Raw genomic sequence first — 22,158 nt, 5'->3', positions numbered from 1 at the left:
CTCTGGATCTTATACTCTTTTTTTTTTTTTTTTTGATCATGGGGTTTGAACTCTGGGCTTGTGCACTGTCCCTGTGCTCTTCAGCTCAAGGTGAGCGCTCTACCAGTTCAGCCATAGCACCACGTCCTGTTTTCTTGTGGTTTATTAGAGATAAGAGTCTCACGGACTTTCTTGCCAGGGCTGGCTTTGAACCATGATCCTCAGATCTCAGCCTCCTGTGTAGCTAAGATTACAGGAGTGAGCCACTGGTGCCCGGCTACTATCTCACAATTCACAGAGTATGCCTAAAATTACAACAAAAAAGTGAAGCACCAAATAGAAGACTCATGTAGCCATTAATTGGGTTGAGATTATCTCAAATTAGCATGGCAGAAAATATAAGGGAGATTTTTATAAACAAATAGTATTATAAGATAAATTTCTTTTGGAATATTGTATTTTTTATTATCCTTACCTAGTTACACAAAGAGATTTGCATTCAACATGTAAGTTTGTGAGTACAATGCATCTTGAGCAAATAGAGTTTCAGTCAATGCATTTTTGCATAGGAGAAAATCAATATGGAAAGTGTCACCCTGATACAAAGCACTCAAGCTAATGACATGCAGATTGCTAGGATGTAGTAATACTGACTAAGCCTTTACTTCTGAAACAAATGTCCTCAGATTTGCTCCTAGCTGCAACTTTCTCACTATTCAGTCTCAGAGTTGCAACCCACTGTATATAGGCAATTTTGTATAAATGCTGCGAGTTGCCATTTCTACATTTAAAAAACCAAGCACTTTTTTTTACAGCTTACTCTGACATTTTTCTTATCTTTGGTGGTAGGAAGTTTGCTGGAGCTGTTGAATCTCTATGTATAACTATCTATTACATGAGTATAAATTGGAGGAGAGTTACACTCTCACCAGGTTAGAAAAATAACCCCCTGATGTTGTGTATGAGCTAGTGTTGGCTGTCCACTTTCTAGTCACTGTAGTAGAATTACCAGCCATCCTCCCAGCTTCGTATGTGATACAGTATATAAAATCTATTTCTATTCCATTTTAATTATATCTAGGCAAATAACTGCCATTCATATGTAAAGATATATTTTTCTACATTGTGATTTCTCCTACATTTATAAATTATTTCCCTATTTCAAAAGATCTAAAGCAGCAAACAATATACCCCATAATACAGTAATTACAATTCCAGTGAACCACCTATGTACCAGCCAAGCTCCATTTTTTTTGTATTTGTTTTTGTTATTATTCATTCATTTGTACATCTGGCAAATTTTCCTGGGCATGTGGTCAGTGCTAGGCTCACAGAATACAATGGAGAATAGGCAAATTCATCCCTTACACATAAAAACTTTCTCTTCAGTCAAGGGTAACCAATAATGAAAACACCAACCATTAAATGATCTGTGCTTTTAGAGTCACTCTAAAGTCAGCTACTTCTCAGTGCTTCTTCCACATCCAGATGCATATCCAGCTCAGGGCTGCACTACATCATTTCTCATCAGACCCACACAGGTGCTGAGAGACAAAGATGAATGAATTCCAAGTGGAATGTTTCTTGATACTGAAAAGGTTTGAAGCTATATTCTAAAATTAGCTGCTTCTTCCAGAACATAATCAGAAATAGAAACACAGAGACCATGACCATTCCTCTGAAACTGAGTCATGGAATTACAATGATCCTTCCCTTTCAGACAGACATCTCTTTAGTTGCACCCACCATTCACATCTAGTAGAGTGTCTTCATTATCATAACTTAAGGCTTATGTAAAGCGGAAGTCTACCAAGACAAAAATGGACCAATGACCATAAGTGAATCTTCTTACCTCTGTGATCATCAACAAGACATTACTGACACATCTTCAGCAGGTTATGAAACTTTTTTCTAATTATATAGCTCCATTAGAAATAGCATCTTCCTATCAACAGATCCTCTGAGCTATAGACTGCTAATCTATAGATTTCTGCTCCTGATCACAACCACCCTGCCCAGTAAGGTTAAGGACATTTAATCTCTGCTCATCAGGCAAAGATTAAATGGCTTTCCTACCATAGAAAACAGTAGCACTGTCATTGAAGACCCAAAGGTCCTAGGATTTCTCAACCTGAGTAATCATCAAATTCATTCATATTTAGAATTTCCTCTTATTATCTCCAGTAAAATTTGTTCTAACTCTTACCAATCAACAACTAAGTTTATTTGCATCTGAGGTTTAGATGCCACCTGCCCTTGCTGACCCCCTACTACCACCAGAGGCAGACAGAGACATTCAATGGAATTGAAGCCTTCAGCATGCTGGGAAGCCCTACCCTGTACCATGCTCTTCTATGGGGGAATACTGGCCACTGCCTACTCTGACAAATAAAAGTCAAAATTGATACATAACACTTCAATAGGAGCTGAAAGTATCATAAATGCAGTGCTGGGTAAACAGCAGAACAACTTACTCAATTGCGGGTACTATCATTTAAAGGAAGAAGTTAGAAAAAATAGAAATGGTGAAATGTCAAATGTTAAAATACAACAGAGGAGAGAGCTGTCTTCTCTGCAACGTGCCCATGACTCACTTCTGTCATCTTATCTACTCAGGAGGCTGAGATCTGAGGATTTTTATTTCAAAGCCAGCCTAGACAGGAAAATCTATAAGATGCTTTTCTCCAATTAGCCACCAGAAAGTCTCAAATTGTTGAACTAAACTATTTCATTCCCTAGGAAAGTTTAAAAGCGGAAGCAAAAGTTATGAGAGTGGGAGATGATCTCTGGAGGAGCTTCAACCTCTGGTTTTCCAAGTGGAATCAATGGAACCATGTTAGTAGATCTCAAAAAGGGCCACTAAGCCAGGCACCAATGACTTATTCCTGTAATCCTAGTTACTCAAAACACTAAGGTCTGAGGATGGTGGTTCGAAGCCAACCCAGGCAGGAAACTCTGTGAGACTCTTATTTCCAATTAACCACCAGAAAATCGGAAGTAGTGCTGTGATTCAAAAGTGGTAGAGCACTAGCCTTGAGCAAAAAAGCTTAGGGACAGTGCCCAGGCTTTGATCTGAGTTCAAGCCCTACAACCACCACCACCAACAAAAAAAAGACCACCACACCACCACTGTTGAGCTGGGAGACAAGAGGATCTAAATTCAAGTGTCAGGTTTTCTTCTTCCTCTATATGTCTTATGGATGTGCTAAGTTTCAGCTTAGTCAATTGTTAAGTAGAACCCTTCATCACAGGGTTTTCAGGAGAATAAAATATGAAATCTATATAAATATAAACTATATGGTTCACTTAAGAACATTATGCTAGATGAACTATGTCAATCACACAAAGACAAGTACTCCAGGCTTCCAGTTCCACGAAGAGTTAAAAATAGTCAACTTGTAGAATCAGGAAGCAGTGGTGCCAGGTATGGGGAGAGGAGGAATGTGGGTTTACTGATCAGATGTCAGTTTCAGCCCAGCTACAGGAATTAACTCTAGAAAGATCAGCCATACATTATACCTATAATAGACCATCATCTTTTGCATACTTACAAATTTATTAGCAGAGTAGACCTTATAATGTTGTGTTCTCACCACAATAAAATAAAATCTTAAAAATTAAAAACTCAAGGATAAAAATCACAGTTTAGAATGTCAAATATAAGAATTAAGTAATCTGAATAATTATTACTAGTAGATCTAGTTTGTATGCCATTAAAATTTAGCTGAATCATTTTAATGTAGTGCCAGATGATATAAAAACTCTGCAAGTGACACTAATAACAAATTAATTGCCACATAGCTACTTTCCTTAAAAATACAAAAATACAAGATTACCTAAATACAAACAAAAATGCAATCATCTTTGGAGTTTTCTTATTTGAAATGTTTTTTCTAAACCCTACAAAAGAAGCCAGGTGCATATGCTAAGGTTGCTTATTGCCTTATGCAGTTTTGCACTGCCTAAGGAAGGTCATACTAAGTTGGGCTCTTAAAGCATAAGAGAATCCAGTTTTTCCATAGATAGACTAAGAAATTCCTAGATGTAGGTCTAAATTACTGTGCTGAAAACAATGTATAACTTTAAAGCAATAGAACTAGTTTCATTTCTCCACACAGACCAGAATTTATATTCCCAAAATGAGTGTTGCATTCAAAAGTAGTCACCTTGGGAGGCCACAAACTTATTTTATTATTGCTCCCAGAGTTTAAAAATTTTTTTTTCTGAAACTCCTCTTTTAGAACTGCAGTCAGGAAAAGTTTATGAGCCACTCTAGAAAATCAATCTTCTTACATTGTTTTCACACCTCATTCTTTTCCTTAAACATCACTAGATAGAATCCACAGTCTTGGCTTCAACTGGCTATTAGCTCTTTCCAAAAAACTGAAATTTGCCATCAAAAGTCAAAGAGCTGTCTGAGGATATGTAAAACAGTATCCCACAGGCTCTGAAGAGAATTCCAGTAGGGACGTTCCCAAATATCCCTAGTAAATGCAGCATTATTGAAATGACAGTACAGCTTCTCAGAAGCGCCAACCAGGAAGGAGACACAGTATTTGGATGTCTACTGTGTTAACTAACAGCAGTCAGATTCATGGCTTTAAGGCCACACATCAAATAGGAAATTTTGTTTCTACCTTAAGGAATAGTTCTTGAGCCAGGTGCTGGTGGCTCAAGCCTATAATCCTAACTGTTCAGAAAGCTGACATCTGAGGATCACAGTTCAAAGCCAGTCTTGACAGGAAAGTCTGTAAAACTCTTCTCCCCGATTAACTAGCAAAAAAATTCTGGATATGTATCTGTGGCTCAGATGGTAGAGCACCAGTCTTGAGAAAAAAAGCTAAGGAATAGCCCCCATGCCTGAGTTCCAGCCATAGTACTGGCACAAAACAAAAAAGAGAAGTAGTTTATAAATTAGGGTGCCAATGTTTAGAAAAGGCAGTGGAAACTTTTTATTATAGCTTTCTCAAGACACTATTTACTTGAATGTAAATATCTCTTTTGTCATGATCAATATACATTTTTCAGTTTCCATTAAAGGGAAGCAAATTAGAAACAAAAGAAGAAATGATTTCTTTTTGCAGAATGAGGTAAATTCACTCTCTTATGTTGTAGAGAGAGTTATTGAGATAAATACTGAGCCTGAATTTGTAAATGGGATGGATTATTTTATGACGGTTAACATAAAATTTGCAGCTCTGTGAGCCCAGATTGTGATTTAAAGATAATAAAATCTCATGCTTCAGGGTATAAGTTAATCACCTGCGAGGACCAGGAAAAATTTTCCTTCCAGAAAGTAACAGCACACAATTGAGTGGGTGCATAAATTTTGTTTAATTTCCAATGCATCGAGTATTGGTCAGTGCTGAAAACAAGAATCAAATTAGATGGGCTATTAATTTGATTTGGTTCAAGAACTCCTCTACATGGTTGCTTCCAATGCTTTTTATGTCTTCTGTTTATACTTTGCTATTTTAAATAACAATTACTTTGTCCATCTTCCACTTTTATAGCACATATCATTCCTGAATAAGGGCATTTATCTGCTATATGGCATTAACTTCATGCTACAAAGTAGATGGGATTGAAACTACCCTGAATAGATATTAGCTTGGTTAATAAGTGTCTTAAGACTTATCAGCTATATTTGCTATGTATTTTTCACATGCCAAAGCAAACTCTCTACTAATAAGACCCAGAAGGTCTCTATTGCCACCATCTTCTTTTTATTTATAAGAAATGATTTTGAGAAATGCTTTGAGAACAGAATTAAATTGATCATTTCTCCATTTATCCACATAACCAAATTATTAATTTATGACTGTTTGCTATTTTAAAATGAACTTATTTTTACCTATCTTTCAAAATAGTAAAGCAAGTCTATAGTTAATAGATAGTCTATTATATTAGTCTGATTAATAAGTAATCAGGCTGAGCATTAGTGAATCAGCCAGGTGCCAGTAGTTCATGACTGTAATTCTAGCCAATCAGGAGACTGAGATCTGAGGATCATGATTTGAAACCAGTCCAGGCAGGAAAGTTCGTGGGACCCTAATCTCCAATTTGCCACCAAAAAAAAGCCATAAGTGGACCTTTTGCTCAAGTGATAGAGCTTGGAATGAAAAAGCCAAGGGACAGCACCCAGGACCTGAGTTCAAGCTCCAGCACCAGCCCCAAAATAAAAGTAATCAGAAGTGAAAGCTAAAGGCAGTCTCTCCCCTATCTAAACAAGTAACCTTTACATAAAAACGAAAGTTCTCCCAGTCTGGGTGGAAAAGAGGAAGTTCCCTGGCTGGGGTCTCCTCCTCAAAGGCAATGAGGCTTGTGAGAGATCTCCGCCAGACCTGCTGGACTCTGCAAAACAACAGCTATTTTTTTTATGGTTTTTTATTGTGAAAATACTGTAGAGAAGGGTTACAGTTACATGCGCAAGGTAATGAGTACATTTCCTATCAAGCATTGTTGCCTCCTCCTTCGTTTTTCCCCTACCATCCCTTCCCTCCCATCTCCACAACTATACTTCCCCCCACCCATCCCCACTCCCACCCCCTCACCCCCCACCTAAATTTTAAAGTTCGTTTTCCAACATAGCATCTTGTACATCTATCTAATTGTTGCAATGGGTCAACCAGTAACTACTGACTCACTCATAAGTGGGTTGCAGCCCACGCATCGTGGTGTGCTAGATGCATGGATTACAGAGATTAAAAAGATTCTTTGCCATTAAATCTACCTTTTCCTTAATACAGACCCCCTTCCGTGATATATATTTATGTATATAAATACGGTGTGGCTTCACATATTAATCATGTCATATTCAAACATTTAGATAGTCAGGAGAAAAAGTATTTTAGATAACATTCTAAAATTTTAATTCCATCTATGTTAAAATTATATTTCAAATATCTAATCATTATTTTTGAAAATCAGTTTAGTTTAACTCCACAGTGGTCCTAAGTGAGTAAGAAGTACAAGTTCTTCCTATTTTAAAATAGGTTTGGGGGGGTATGGTCTTTATGTCTGCTGTAGAGAAGGTAAATGACAAATTATGGACAGAGAAAATGCTTGTGTTTAATTATCCATGAGTGAAAAGAACCTCTACAAGATTGGCAAGGAAAGGCTGCTGTCTATATCTATAAATTTCTATTTATCTATCTCATCTATCTATGTATCATCAATCATTTATAGCTACCTATTGACCTAAACTATATTAACTATATGATAGACTACATGCTATTATTTATTGAGCAGAATGAAAAAGAATTGGATTCATTGTTTATTCTAAACTGAATGTTTTTATATCTATAATAATTCTTCATTATCTAAAAAGGAAATATAGAGAAAAAAATAAGATATACATAAGTAGATGCATTTCATAGTTTGATAGTATAGAAAACACTAATAATTTATATTTTAATTCAAAGCAACCATATGAAAAAGTAAAAATGTACAAATGTATGTTGATTTTTATTAGATGTAACTTCTTTCCAGTAAGAAATTGAGATCATTCATGGCTAGTTATGAAATTAACTCTTCTGCAGGGCTAAACTGAAGTGCAAGGAATGCAAACACAACAGTAAGACAAGTTCCCAGATGATGTCAGCACATAGATATATAATGACTACCCATGCAGTGACTTTCAAGATTTTATCGATGGTAGTACATGTCTCAATGTACAAACTCTATTTATGTAGCCTGAATTAGTCCATTTGACCTTTTCCCTAAATTTTGTTAACTATTTTATAGAACAATAAAATTTCTTAAATGAAAGCAAAACAAAAAATTCTTAAAACTTACTTTTTAAAAAGAATACATTTTAAGAATTGCATTTTATAAAGCTTTGTTCTATTATCTCCCTTTAAATTTTGTTTGATGAACTGTGTGTGTGCGTGTGTGTATGTGTATATGCTGGTACCTGAGAGTGAACTCTAGACCTCTCAAAGCATTTTCTTCTTAAGGCTGGTGCTCTACTGTTTGAGCCATGCCTCTACTTTTGCTAGGTGTTTTTTATGGGGGGAGATACAGTCTCTTCTGCATAGACTGACTTCAGAGCAGACATGATCCTCTGGTCTCAGCTGCCTGAGTAGCTAGAAATACAAGCATGAGCCACCAACACTCAACTCAGCATGTTTTAAACAGGTATGTCACTTCTTACAGAGACAGTAGAGGACTGGTTGTACACACACACACACACACACACACACACACTCACTCACACATGGCTGCATCTGCACACACACACATGACTGCATCTGAACTGTCTTTGGGAGCTAACACATAAATACAGCATTTTTCTTGCTGTGGACCTCATTTAATTTTCCTCCACTTTTTGGATCAAATGCCCTACTCTGCTAAGAGGTAGGATAGGCTAATTTGTGATAATAAAGCTGGCTGGTTTGAGTTCCTGCAGTTGCAGGCCATTGAGGTACAGCAGTCTGCCTGTACAATGCGGAGACAATCTGCCTGCACTCCCCACTACTGGTAGTGAGTGGTACCTGAGCAGCAGGAGCAGGGAGGCATTCACAGAAGGCACAGTACTGAGCGTGAACAGAAACTCACTCTGACTTGTGACAAGCCTGGCATCAAGTTTGCAAAATAAGGGTATACTTGAGTCCTGATTTTGACAGAGTGACTTTTTTTCTCCAGAAGGACATATTAGCATGTTGGCTTCACAGTCCCCATGAGGCTCTGTCATTCTCTTCCTCTTAGCGAAAGTAAGAGTTAGGTTCCTGCCGGAGAGGAAATGCCACAGAGTTAATTCTTGATTCTTTTCATCTCTCACTGGTTTTTAAGTCAATTACAAGATTATTAGGAAATGACCATATGAAGGTGTGGAAAAAATTAGGACACAATTAATTTATGATAGAGTCTAAAATTTCTAAGAGAGGTTATTTTTAATCTTCTTCATTAAGGGGCCAATTCATCACCAACTTCTTTAAAAAAAAATCAAGATGAGTTCTCCAGTTACTTTGAAGACATATTAATGTGATTTTATATGACTTTAGGAAGGTATTTTAGAGCTCTTTCAAAGTCATTTCCATCAACCAGCTTTGTTTCTTTGTGCAAATATCTAGGCCAAGCTTCTTTGAGAAAATGAAAGGGGGAAAATTTTAAATGTATAATCAATACAAGATCCACAGAGATGAATAACTGAAAGTGAACTACACAGTGTTTCCCATTAGGGTGATTATGGCATCTTCCCCACATTCATCTTCTTATCTTTGTTTGATAAGAAGAACCAGCAAGTTAGAACTTAGCATGGAGGCAAAAGAATAAAATGTCATTTCTGATTGCTTTAGATTTTTAGAAAAGCGATACAATTAAACTCAGTGTTATGTAAGTTAAAGTTAAAAATAATGAGGGAAGCTGGGTGCTAGTGGCTCACACCTATAATCCTCGCTACTCGGGAGATTGAGATCTGAGGATCATGGTTCAAAGTCAGACCAGAAAGGAAAGTTCATGCAACTCTTATATCCAATTAACCACTAAAAAACTGAAAGTGGCTCAAGTGGTAGAGCCCTAGCTTTGAGCACAAGCTCAGTGACAGTGCTGAATTTAAGCTTCAGGACCAGCACACACAAAAAAATAATGGAGGAATCCTTGGATAAGAATGTCAGGAATAGCTATAGATGATAACCCATCTATAATTCTAGCTACTCCAGAGGATGAGATGTGAGGCTCACATTCAGTGCTAACCTGGACAAACAAATAGAATAGACTTTTGTGGTGGTGGTGGTGTTGCTGGTCATGAAGTTTGAGCTCAGGGTTTGGGTGCTATCCCTAAGTTCTTGTGTTCAAGGTTAGTGCTCTACCACTTTGACCCATCGCACCATTTTTGGTTTTCTGGTGGTTAATTGGAGATAAGAATCTCCTGGACTTTCCTGTCTGAGCTGGCTTTGAACCACAATCCTCAGATCTCAACCTCCTGAGTAGCTAGGACTATAGGTATGTGCCACTGGTACATGGTACAGGAGACTCTTATATGCAGTTAATCCACAAAAATCTGGACTAGCAGTGTGACTCAAGTAGTAGAGCACCAGATGTGACTGAAGAAACTGAGTGAGAGACCAGACTCTGAGTTCAAGCCCTAGTAATAGGAAATAATAAAAATAATAGCCATGAGAGTTGATTGTCATGAGAGCTCATGCTCACAAAGCTCATCCATAGCATTAAGGCTCCATGGCTCAGCCTCTGCCCCCTAACGCAGTTTCCTTTTGTTTCTACAACAGAGCTACAGTGAACCTGTGGATGTAAAGGCATCTCAGTCTCCTCAGCTGATCAATTCCAAGCCCTCAGTGTTCCATGGGCCCAGCCAGGCGCATTCAGCTCTGTACCTGAGTTCCCACTATCACCAACAGCCAGGAATGAATGCTCACCTCACCGCCATGCATCCCAGCCTCCCCAGGAACATCGCTCCCAAGCCGAACAACCAAATGCCAGTGACTGTCTCTATAGCCAACATGGCTGTGTCCCCCCCACCTCCCCTCCAGATCAGCCCTCCTCTCCACCAGCACCTCAGCATGCAGCAGCACCAGCCACTCGCCATGCAGCAGCCCATCGGGAACCAGCTCCCCATGCAGGTCCAGTCTGCCTTACACTCCCCCACCATGCAGCAAGTGAGTGCAGACCGCAGTTCACACCTGTCTCTGAAGTGTGTGTGGGGGGGGGGGGGAGGGGGAGAGGTGTTAATCCAGCCAAAAATGAGAGATACATGTTTTATGTTCTTCTGCTTAAATGAAGAGAAAGAACAAGGGAGAGAATATTCAGTAGGTATCTGTTCACTTCTGAAAAATGCCATTTTCAAGTGGTTTGTCAGCGTGAAGCCATCCCAGTAGTTGATAGTTGCTTCTCATCAAAATCACTGGTTTCTTTTCCACAATAGATACTTTGTTTCAGTCTTCATAATTGCCCTTTTATTTTCTGTTTCTTTAGTAGAGCACTGTTGTTATTTTAAGATGCCACATGCGGCCAGAGATCTCCTTAGAACAGAGAATTCTCTTTTTTTAATGTGGTTTGAAAATGACAGTGTCATGACTGATATGCCAGTTGAGCTCAATAAATGCTGCAAAATGCAATTCAAGCCCAATAACAAATTTGGTAGAATCTTGAAAATCCTGGGAACTAAATATTTTAATCAGTTTTATTTAAAAATGGACACTTGAGGGTCTGGAGGGTGCCGAGGGATTGAACACCTGCCTAGCATGTATCAAGCCTTGGTTTCAATACCCAGAATATATGGATGGATGGATGGATGGATGGATGGATGGATGGATGGATGGATGGATGGATGGACAGTTGGATAAATGATAAGTAATACATGGATAGACTGATTGATTGTTGATAGCTAGATTAATAGATAGCTACATTAACAGATGACAGACAGACAGGCAGGCAGGCAGGCAGGCAGGCAGACAGACAGACAGACAGACAGACAGACAGACAGACAGACAGACAGACAGATAGATAGATAGATAGATAGATGGATAGATAGATAGATAGATAGATAGATAGATCTTGCCTCTATATTAGAAAAAGTCTCTCTACCTACTCCTTGATTATTGGAACAATTTATGGACACTTAATTTTTTAATGAATTTTTCCTTCTGGATGTTGGTGTTATTACAATTACATGGGCAAGATAATGAGTACATTTCTTATCAAGCATTGTAGCCTCCTCCTTTGTTTCTCCTTCCCATCCCTTCCCATCCTCGCCCCGCCCCCCCCCACCCAATCTTCCCAGCAAACCCCTCCCCGCCACCACACCAAAGTTGTAAAGTTCATTTTTCAACATAACGATTGTACATCTCATTGTTGCAATGGGTCCACCTGTATCCCTATTTAAACAATTTGTTTTTCTCCTTCCCCTCCACAAATTATACTGACATCAAATACAGTGAAAGCAGGGGTTATACTGTGGGGGAGGGACATACAAAGCAACAAAGAAATAATCTTATAAATGTGTTAGAAACAATCGCATGAAAGAAAATAAACATTTGAATACATATCTTAGGGTTCATTTCCCTAACATCACCTTATCTGATCTTTTCTGCTTGACTCAGACATATACTAGATATTGAAAATAAGGGAAACCATGGGACCTATGTTTCTTGTTGGTGTTATTTCTAAATTTGAAAATTAGGAATAAACTATGCAAACTCAACTGAACATAAAGTATTCAAAAATCATAAAAGCTTATCTGAGAAAGTAAAGGTAAAAACTACAAATTATAACAAATTCAACTATGATTTTTATAGTCCAAATACTCTTCTGACTCAGAATTACAGGTAAAGTAAACATCACTTTCCTTTATAACTGATGGTCAGCCTTCTGTATAGTTTGAATCTATAGTTGGACTAGGAAAGTAGAAGAAGGAGTGGGACGTGAAGGTGAGTGGTCTGAAGCCAGATACCAGTGGCTCAGGCTGCAATTCTAGCAAGTCAGAAGGCTGAGATCTGAGGCTCCTCAGCTAGTTCAAAGCCAGCCTAGGCAGGAAACTCCATGAGACTTTTATCTCCACTGAACAGCTTTAACCACTGAACAGCTTAAAGTGGAGCTGTAGTTCAAGTGGCAGAATGACAGCCTTGATAGAAAAAAAACAAAAGGACAGTGCTTAGACCCTGAGGTACTATATCAATCTGTGTGTGTGTGTGTGTGTGTGTGTGTGTGATCTGAAATTCATTTTTATTATAGAGAAGATTTCGGAGATCCAGCAATAACAAATCCAGTAACGAAACACTTGATCTCTTCTTTAACGCTGAGAAAACTTCCAATGCAGGCATTAGCACAGACTTCATTTTAAAGATAAGGAAGCTGAGGCTTGGCAGAGTTAAATAATGTGCTCACAAGGTTGGAGCTGTGATTTAAACCAGATCTGTCCAGAAGCCAGAGCCAGGATTCATGAATGCTCAACATGCTGCCTGTCGCCCTCAATCATTCCTCTAGATTAACTGCTTTGTATTAGAAAACCTGTTTCCCTGAAGAATTTAGAGAGTCTTTAAATCCTAGTTAATTCTAAAATCAACATTTTTATGAGGAGCAAAGGAATTCATCTCCTTACCAAAGTCTTCCTTGATCCCCACACCAAAAACATTGATACAACCATGACAAGTACCTTAACTCCATGCAACAAACCATTTGTATGGCACCCTGCTGCCTTGTCTACATGGTGTTTATGATCAAGTGATGTTCATGGGGTCAGATTCCTTCCCATCACATGTCATTCACAAGAAGAGACTCTTGGATATGCTTATACTGTAATGAATTAATTATATTTGGTTGAAGAAATAATAACAAGGATCACCTTCCACTGGATTGGGTATCTTTGCTAAGGATGAGCTTGGAGTCCATGTTAGGGCTCATGGGGTGTGCTTTAGGGCTCTGTCAGTGTACAGGAAAGAATGCCAGAGTCACAATAAATTCTCAAGCTGAGATCTAGAGCTCTGTCCAGAGAGACGACCTTTTTCTAATTTATCCACTCAGAAATATCTCTCTGGGCTGGGAATGTGGCTTAGTGGTTGAGTGTTTGTCTAGCATGCACGAAGCCCTGGGTTCAATTCCTCAGTACCACATAAACCAAAAATAAAAGCCAGAAGTAGTGCTGTGGCTCAAATGGCAGAGGGCTAGCCTTGAACAGAAAAAGGCTCAAGGACAGAGCCCAGGCCCTTATTTCAAGCCTTAAGACTGACAAAAAAAAAAAAGAAAGAAAAGAAAAAAAAAGAAATATCTCCTTTAACGTGAGGCTAAGTGTCTTACACCTGTAATACTGGCTACTTGGGTGACAGAGATTAGGAAGATACGTTTTTGGGGTTTTTTTTTGTTTTTGTTCCTGTGTTTTTGTTTTGGGGGGAAGTGTCAAATGGTTGTTTTATTTTTATTTTTTCCTGTATTTATTATTATTATTATCATCATCTTTAAGTAGTCATACAAAGTAGTTGTCATTCAACAAAGTAGTTTATGAATACAATGTATCTTAATCGACTTTACCCCTTTCACCCCTATCTACCCTTTCTCTTGCTTTTCTTAGTTTTGTAGGATATTCATTGAGTTCTTGACTATATCTTGACTACTTCTCCTCTTCATTGATCTACTCTCTCCTTTTGACCCTACCCACTCTGTTCAAGTATCCACTTTCCTCGTGTTTTTCTTGTTAACTTAACTTTCTAAGAAATTATACTATTTGAGTTCTCTTCTGAATCTACCTTATTTCAGGTAATACAGATTTGAGGCCAGTCCAGGTAAGACAGAGAGAGAGAGAGAGAGAGAGAGAGAGAGAACGAGGGAGGTAAGGGAGGATGAAAGGAGAGAAAGAAAAGGAAGGAAGGAAGGAAAGAGAGAGAGAGAAAGAAAGAAAGAAAGAAAGAAAGAAAGAAAGAAAGAAAGAAAGAAAGAAAGAAAGAAAGAAAGAAAGAAAGAAAGAAAGAAAGAACTGGCAAGACCCCCATCTCAACCAATAGAAAAGCCGGGAAACACTTGTTATCCCAGCTCTTTGAGAAGCATAAATAAAAGGGCTTGCAATAGCTAAAGCAGAAAGGTCTGTGTGAGTAGCCCAAATAGTAGAGCCATCTATCCAGCAACACAAGGCACTGAGTTAGAAAAAAAAAAGTCTCCTTTTCTAGTTCTGCTAAAATGTCTGTTAAGCTAACTGTGATTCTGAATAGCATTCAGATATTTCAGAGTGCTATAAGACCACATGTATAAATCCAAGAGATGTGTCTTCCCATACAGGATCTGAGCTGAATGGGAAGGAAAAAAATTACATTGGACAAAGTATTTGTCAGTCTTTAGTTCAGTTTTGTTAGTGTCTCTCAAAAAAATTAAAAAGGGTGAGTTGAACCAGATTTCAAGTTACATTAATAATAGACAGCAAGACAAGCAATAGCAAGAGCTACAAATACCTCATTGACCAAGTACACTTTAACAGTGCCTTGATCAAATAGGTATTAAGGAAAAATAATTTGGGGGACAATGAACAACTGAAAATAGTGCATGTAAATGTTAAGACTGTTGGAAGAAACTACAGGTTAGCTTGTAGAGTCTCACTTTCTTGGAAAATTTTTATTCATGTATTTACTATCCTTAAAGTAGTTTGTACAAAGGGATTTCCTTTCAACATGTCAGTTTATGAAAACAATGCATCTTGGTCACTGTCACTCCTTTCATCGTTCTCCATCTCTCACTGCTCTGCACATCCCTTCAAATTATCTAGTTCCTTGGAAGATTGTTTCTTTTTAATTCACATGATTAGAGATATTTTACTGACCTCTGCTCTGTGGCAGGCACTGCCTAGGCTCTGGAAATTCAGTCACAGGAAAGAACACAAAGAATTAAGGACCCTACCGCTCCTTGGGGGAGGGTGGAAAGTCAGGAAGAAGATAGAAAGTAATGGAGATCCCTTGGGGTCAGGAGGAAAACAAGAAGACAGACTGCAGGAGGCCCAGAGAAGAGAAAGCTTTAGCCAGGATGAACTGGAAGAGGAAGGCTATTGGCTCAAGGGCTGGCCCAGAAACCTGACAGATGAGAAGAGCAATAGTCTTTAGATGATAGAAGGTGGGAAGGGTGTGGGGCATTTCCGGAGAGAGCCACTGTCACGAAATAATGCTCCAAGCTGGTAGAACCAGGGAACAGGCGAGTCAAGAGAGTAGTTGGGACAAGGTAGGGATTATGGGCAGGTAATCTGAGCAAGAGCCTACAGGTTCAGGAGACTGGCAGCCCCAGGCAGCTGCTCATCATAGATGACGATTGACTACAGTCTCTCATGGCTACTGTTGATATCATTAGTGAGATCTTAGCCTGTTGGCCTATCTATGTTGTGAATAAAGTTTGACCTATCTTATCCATTATCCAAAGCACATTCATCCTGCCATGTTTGTCTCCTAGTGGGGGAAAACATGCCTATCTTCCAGCCTTACACAGAGAAGAGTTAACAGCTGCTGTATTTTTAAAGCAATATCTTCTATTTCAATATTACTTTAGCTATTTCATTATCCTTTTGAAAATCAGTGTTTCCTAAAAATGATTATATAGCCCACCAAGAGTAATAGTTCTTTCTTTTCTTCTACAATAATATTGAGAGAGAGAGACAGAGACAGAGACAGAGAGACAAAGATTTTTTGGGGGTAGTGCCAGTGCTTGAACCCAGGGTCTGGGTGTTGTCCCTCGGCATTTTTGTTCAATGCTAGCACTCTACCCCTTGTCTCAACCCCACTTGCAGTTTTTTGGTGGTTAATTGGAGATCAAAGACTCACAGACTTTCCTGCTTGGGTTGGCTTTGAACCATGATCCTCAGATCTCAGCCTTCCAAATAACTAGGATTATAAGCATGAGCCACCAGCACCTAGTTACAATAATACTTTATACACTGAACCCATGGAATTGAGTCTTTTCTGGGTGTGTGAGGGTCCAATTTTCTTCCTTTTCCTTCTGCCTCACTGTACTTTTGAATGAGGTCAATAGAAAAAAAAAATCATTAATATCTGTCAACTTCTTTTATAACCTTAAGAAAAAAATCTTTGTATGATATCACAGACAGATTTTCAATTTCCTTGTGTAATAAACAGCTGCTTTAAGATTTGGGTGTAATTTAAAGGTTTAAAAAAAATCACATTGAGATTGATGAATAAATCAGTCATGAAGACAAAAACATTGATGCATGCTGAAAATACCTCTCCAGACAGGCAGGAAATGAAATTAGTTCTCTGCAAAGTGTGGATGCAAGGACCACAACCACAGTTTGGTTGTGATGCAGCTTTTTTTTTTTTTTTGGTCTTGCTATGGTGATACAACACACTGTAAGGGCTACAAAAATCTAATTAAAGAGCAAATGTCCCCTTTGACATCAAATTAATCTTTATCATGTTTCCTATTTTTATTTCAATCTGGCACCAGAAAATGAAATTTAAAATTCCAGGCATGCTACAAAACAGTTGGTGATTTTTCTCCTGAGCATTAAAATGCAAAATATTCAGTCTTGTTTAATTAGATGGCTAAGCAAACATTTTTTTCAAATGTTGTTTCCTATTTATATCAGTAATAAAAATGTACATCGCTCTAAGGTTGACCTCAACATTTCTTTACAAAGTGTGCAGGACTATGGACCATTTTCTAGCTTGGAAGGAAAAATAATGTTAAATAATGTTACTTCAACCTTTGCCTATATTTTTCTTGATTCTTGATTTTTTGGGTATTTGTGATGCGCTTAAGTTTAGTCATAAAAGTTAGCTGAATCTTTCATCTTTGATCTTTGTAAAAAAAAACAAACATAGATTTTTTTTTAAGTCACTTAATCTTAAGGTAGAATTTTTCAAAATACTTTCCTAATAGTGTCTTCCCAATGTAAGGAAATATTGTCAGTGAATGAAAAGACACTCTGAGGATCTTGGGGAAGGGGGGTGTCTGTTTTGCTTTCTTTGTGAGATTCCATGCTTTTTAGCTAACTCAAGATACTTTAGACTACCTTTTGTTTTGATACTTATTTGCTTTTAGGTTATATTTTGTCCGTTGTGTAAAAATCCAATATTTAGAACTTTACTTAAAAAGAGAAGACGGACCTGGCATTTACACATTCATTCATCCCATAAGCTTCTAACCATAGCATCACATCATCTTTAGTAAAAGTTATTTACTGAGAAGATGATTTATTGAACTATTACTGTGGGAAAGCCCAGCACCTCAATAAACAGGGTGTGATCCTCATGCAGCCTTGGTGATGATGTTCACAAAGCAAGTCAACCCTAGTTCTCCCCAGAGCTTTCTCCTGCTCATCACCCAGTAGATACCACAGTAGACACTGGGGAAGGAAGAGGAGAAAGTTGGGCTGTAGAAAAGAAAATATAAGGGTACTTCACTGAAGCCTACAAAACCCCTTCCATGTTAGAAATGTAGGAAGATGGGCTGAGAAGGTGGCTCCGGGGTCGAGTGCTTGCCATGAGGCTCTGGGTTTGATTCCTCAGCACCACATAAGCAGAAAAAAGCCGAAGTGGCTCAAGCGGTAGAGTGCTAGCCTTGAGCTGAAGAGCTGAGGGACCGCTCCCAAGCCCTGAGTTCAGCCCTCATGACCAACCAAAATAAGAAAGAAAGAAAGGGAGAGAGAGAGAGAGAGAGAGAGAGAGAGAGAGAGAGAGAGAGAGAAAGGAAGGAAGGAAGGAAGGAAAAAAGAAAAGAAAAGAAAAGAAAAAGAGATGTAGGAAGATCTAAAGGAAAAAGAATACTGCCTAAAACACAGAGGACATCCAAGCAGCCAGTGAGGACCCTTACCATCAGCTTTCAGTTTGGGAAAACATTTACAATTCACATTGTAGGTGGCATCTACACAGACAAACCAATAGTTTGTTTAGGAAATTTATCCTTTCAGTCTGTGTGAGGTCAAACAACCAGTCTGGCTGAATTCTCCACTTTTCAGTGACCCAATACTAGCCATTCTGAGTTCATCTTTCTTCACAATTTGGGATGAGACATTGGTTTGAATTGGAAGCAGTATTGAGAACTGAAGATGTTGAGTAGTAGGTGACACTTTTTAGAGTTGTTACACAAGCAACACCCAAACATGAATAAAAGTTTAAGGATATCCTTAGTTAAAAATCAATTCTCTGATCACTCTGCTGGGTTTAATAACAACAATATTCTAACCTTCAAAAGCTATCTGCAATAAATAGAGAAGGTATATTTTTCAATCTCTTGATTTCGGTGGCTAAAAGAAGCCATGGCTGGAATATGCTATACAGAGACAAGTATGAGATTAATTAAATTGCTTTTTGTGGTCACTTCCAGCAAAGCTTGCCTAGGTTGCTCTTGAATTTATCAGATAAGCTAAAAATATATCTTTGTGTAAAATGCTTTTTGTTTACCAGATATAGCTATACACTGGAGAGATTCTGTCCTTGGGTTTTTAATAGCTTTGCTAGGATTAAAAGTCAACACTTACCCATACTAGTGAATTAAAACAATCTTCCTGAAGTCACAATGTTGTCCGCTAGCTAATAGATTTTTCAATTAAAAAATATTTACTCTGTCTTACACTTTTCCCTCTTCGTTTTCTAACAGCAAGTTGTTTTGCATTTCTTTCTCTGTATTAATCCAACCACCGTTAAAAAGCTTTGGTTGGATTTTTTAGCTGAGAGAGAAACACAAATTAAAAAAAAAGAAGAAGAAGCAGATGGTCCCTTTGAGATTGAATGAAGAAAAAGGGTTTGGAAAACAATATGTGAATAGGTGTAGTCTAATAAAACACTCAGCCACCTGCTGCCTGAATCCTTCAGAAAAGATTCTGTTACATATTCTGGGGATTAACTGTTAATGTATCCTTAGGTTTGATAGAAAACAAACTTTGAAGGATATAAACTCTTTGCTTCCTTTGTTTTGATTGCCTAAGCTTCTCTACATTTTAAATGTTTCTCAATTCAGTCTGCTTAAGAGTACAATTAAAGGTTACTTTGACACACAGTTAAAGGAAGAAAGGGTGTGCAGAATGTGATGTAGACCTCCCTTTTCTACCATTGTTCTGAATTTCCTGGGCCCTTATCATAGCTATGACACCTCATAAGCAGAAGCAGGAAGGCCTGTACAGAGAATGCACAAATATTTGGATGTTTTTCTTTAAAAAATCATTCTGATTCTCACCTGTGGACCTGGATATTCCTTTCAGGGATTTACTCTTCAACCTGACTATCAGACAATTATCAATCCTACATCTACAGCTGCACAAGTTGTCACCCAAGCAATGGAGTATGTGCGTTCTGGGTGCAGAAATCCTGCCCCCCAGCCCGTGGACTGGAACAACGACTACTGCAGTAGTGGGTAAGCGGCCTGCCATCGCCACCTAGTGGTAGATAATGCTCATAGCATGCACATTAGTCCATCCCTCTTTATTCCTACTTTTATTCCTACTTTCCAATGTATGATATTCAAGAAGGTCGATGCTACAACTTAAGACATTTTTGAGCCATTACCTAGAATTTCCAAAAATAAAGCCTTTAGCTAACCACTCTATGAAGATGTAGGTTAACGATCTGGTCCCTTTCCCAGTGATTAATTTCATCCCTCAAGTTAGAACAACTCTACCTGTAGCCCAGGCTGTCTTGTAACAAGCAATCATCTGTTTTCTCTCACTACAGGGGTATGCAGAGGGACAAAGCACTGTACCTTACCTGAAAATCAAAACACCTCTCCTTTCCACTGAGGAATTCAGGGAAGTCTTTTCACCAGATTGCTTTGTACAGTCAAGGCGGTTCTCCATTTTATTAGAAATTACAAGTTGCTAAGCACTTAGGACCATCTGAGCTTGTGGGTCACCCACTCTGGAAGAAATAGTTATGCTTCTTTATTATTTTTGTAACCCTTTATGGACATTGTTCTTCTTCTTCCCTGAAGGAAATATGGACCATTCAAATTTTATGTTGGTTTTTTGCTGTGAAGTGCTATGCTCTAGTAACGGCCTTAGCAATGGTAGCTGTCTCGGGTAACAGTCCTGGGTTTTCCATTGGTTTTCATAATGGGTGTTTATATGAAACTACTAAAGACTTTTTAAATGGCTTGATGTAGCAGTCATAGCAAGTTTGTAAATAGAATCTCTGTTACACTCTCCTAGAGTATAAAAATGTGAATGTTTTTGTAGCTAAATTGTAATTTGAAACTGGCTCATCCCAGTTTATTGGTTTCACAAGAGGAGTTAAATTGGCAAACATTCATATTTTTACTTCATTTTTAAAACAACTGATTAATAGTTCTATATTTTCAAACTGTTTGAAAAAAATATTCTCAAGTAATTTTACTTTAAAACTAAATTGGCCTGGTCCCATTAATCAAACACAAGGAAAACTAATGTTAAGGGAAGTGAGAACACATTTATTTTGTACTGCAGGAAAAAAAAATTGCTTTTTTTGTATCACTTTTTGTGTAATGATTAGTAAATGTCATTTAAGTCCTTTTATGTATAAAACTGCCAAATGCTTACTTGGTATCTTATTAGATGCAGAAACAGATTGGAAACAGCTAAATTATAACCTCTACTTATGGCTCTGTATTATTGTTTCTTCATACTGTGTCTGTATTTAATCTTTTTTTATGAAACTTGTTGCGCCTATTTATGAAATAATAAATATAGGTGTTTGTAAGTAAATTTGTTAGTATTTCAAAGAGGTTTCTTTGATGTTTTAACTTTTGCTGGCAAAAAAATAATAATTCACGCTTGAGGTGAATACTTTATTGTTTAGTTTTACAGTGACACAAATAAAGCCAAACCTGCTTTTCATTTAGCAGCAAATCCAAGTAACAAATCCTTATTTCTGCATTGCTTCAGTTGATGCAAATGGAAAACTACTCTATTGAAGAATTTTCTTTCTTATAATACAACAGAGATTTGTTCCCCAAAGATTTAACAAACTCATCCTCTATCTAAAACAAGTTGCTTTTTTGGTTCTCAGCTGGTTTTAGTCAGGTCTGAACCTCCCCCTCCCCCCCTCCCCTGCAAAAAAAGAAAATTTAAAATTGTGTATCCAAAATTCTTCAAGTCACATGCTTCACACAAAATTTCAAAAACATTAAAGATTTAACAAGGGCAAAAAGAAAGAGGGGGGGGGGGGGGGAGAGAAGCCCACTGCCTAGAATGCATCTCAAAATAGAAGGTGAGTATCAGACAACAAAAGAGAAAGGAAAACAACCCAACCTTAAAAGCTGTTGATAGAAAGTGAGACTCTTGCTACTTCTCTTCCCAGAATTTCTCGGTCTTTTTAGTGAATTTTGAAGGTACTAGGGCTTTGCTAGAGGTCAAAAGCATTGAGGATCTGATTGAGAGTTTGTGTAGCTTTTACAACAACAATAACAACAAAGATCTAGCAAATTACTCCCTTATTGGGGATTGTGTCAAATACGTTAAACGGTTAGAAATCAAAAGAATGGTAATGTTTCTTTCACAGACTGTGTGAAGTAATTAGTGATTTAACTAAATACAAATATATGCATTATGTAATCCAGTCAAAATGAAACAGACAAAAGGTATGTTTACTTTGGAATTATTTTAGGCATTGTACCACCCTGAATCACTTGAGCATGTACTAACTAATAAATAATGCAGATCCAATGTGATTATTAAAATGACTGTAGCTGAGAGCTCTAATTTTCCTGTCTTGAAATTGTATAAGAACTCACACAATTAAGTTTACAGTTTATTGTTTGTCTGTTTCGTAT

At 37.8% G+C, this 22,158-nt stretch overlaps 1 protein-coding gene across 1 annotated transcript in view; it reads left to right on the top strand.

Annotated features, from left to right (window-relative positions):
• Positions 1 to 21,227, top strand: part of Tox (thymocyte selection associated high mobility group box) — a 307,599-nt gene extending 286,372 nt beyond the window's left edge. The window contains exons 7-9 of the mRNA XM_042666989.1: positions 10,209 to 10,595; positions 19,619 to 19,770; positions 20,088 to 21,227. Of these exons, the coding sequence (XP_042522923.1) occupies positions 10,209 to 10,595; positions 19,619 to 19,770; positions 20,088 to 20,124 (576 nt within the window). The 3' untranslated portion in view covers positions 20,125 to 21,227. The remainder of the gene's footprint in view (positions 1 to 10,208; positions 10,596 to 19,618; positions 19,771 to 20,087) is intronic.
• The last annotated feature ends 931 nt before the right edge of the window (positions 21,228 to 22,158 follow it).

The sequence above is a fragment of the Dipodomys spectabilis genome, unplaced genomic scaffold (assembly GCF_019054845.1).
Source record: "Dipodomys spectabilis isolate Male_0828 unplaced genomic scaffold, ASM1905484v1 ptg000015l, whole genome shotgun sequence".
Taxonomy (NCBI): Eukaryota; Metazoa; Chordata; class Mammalia; order Rodentia; family Heteromyidae; genus Dipodomys; species Dipodomys spectabilis.
Note: the sequence above shows the minus strand (reverse complement) of the source record. Positions and strands in the feature narration are given on the sequence as shown.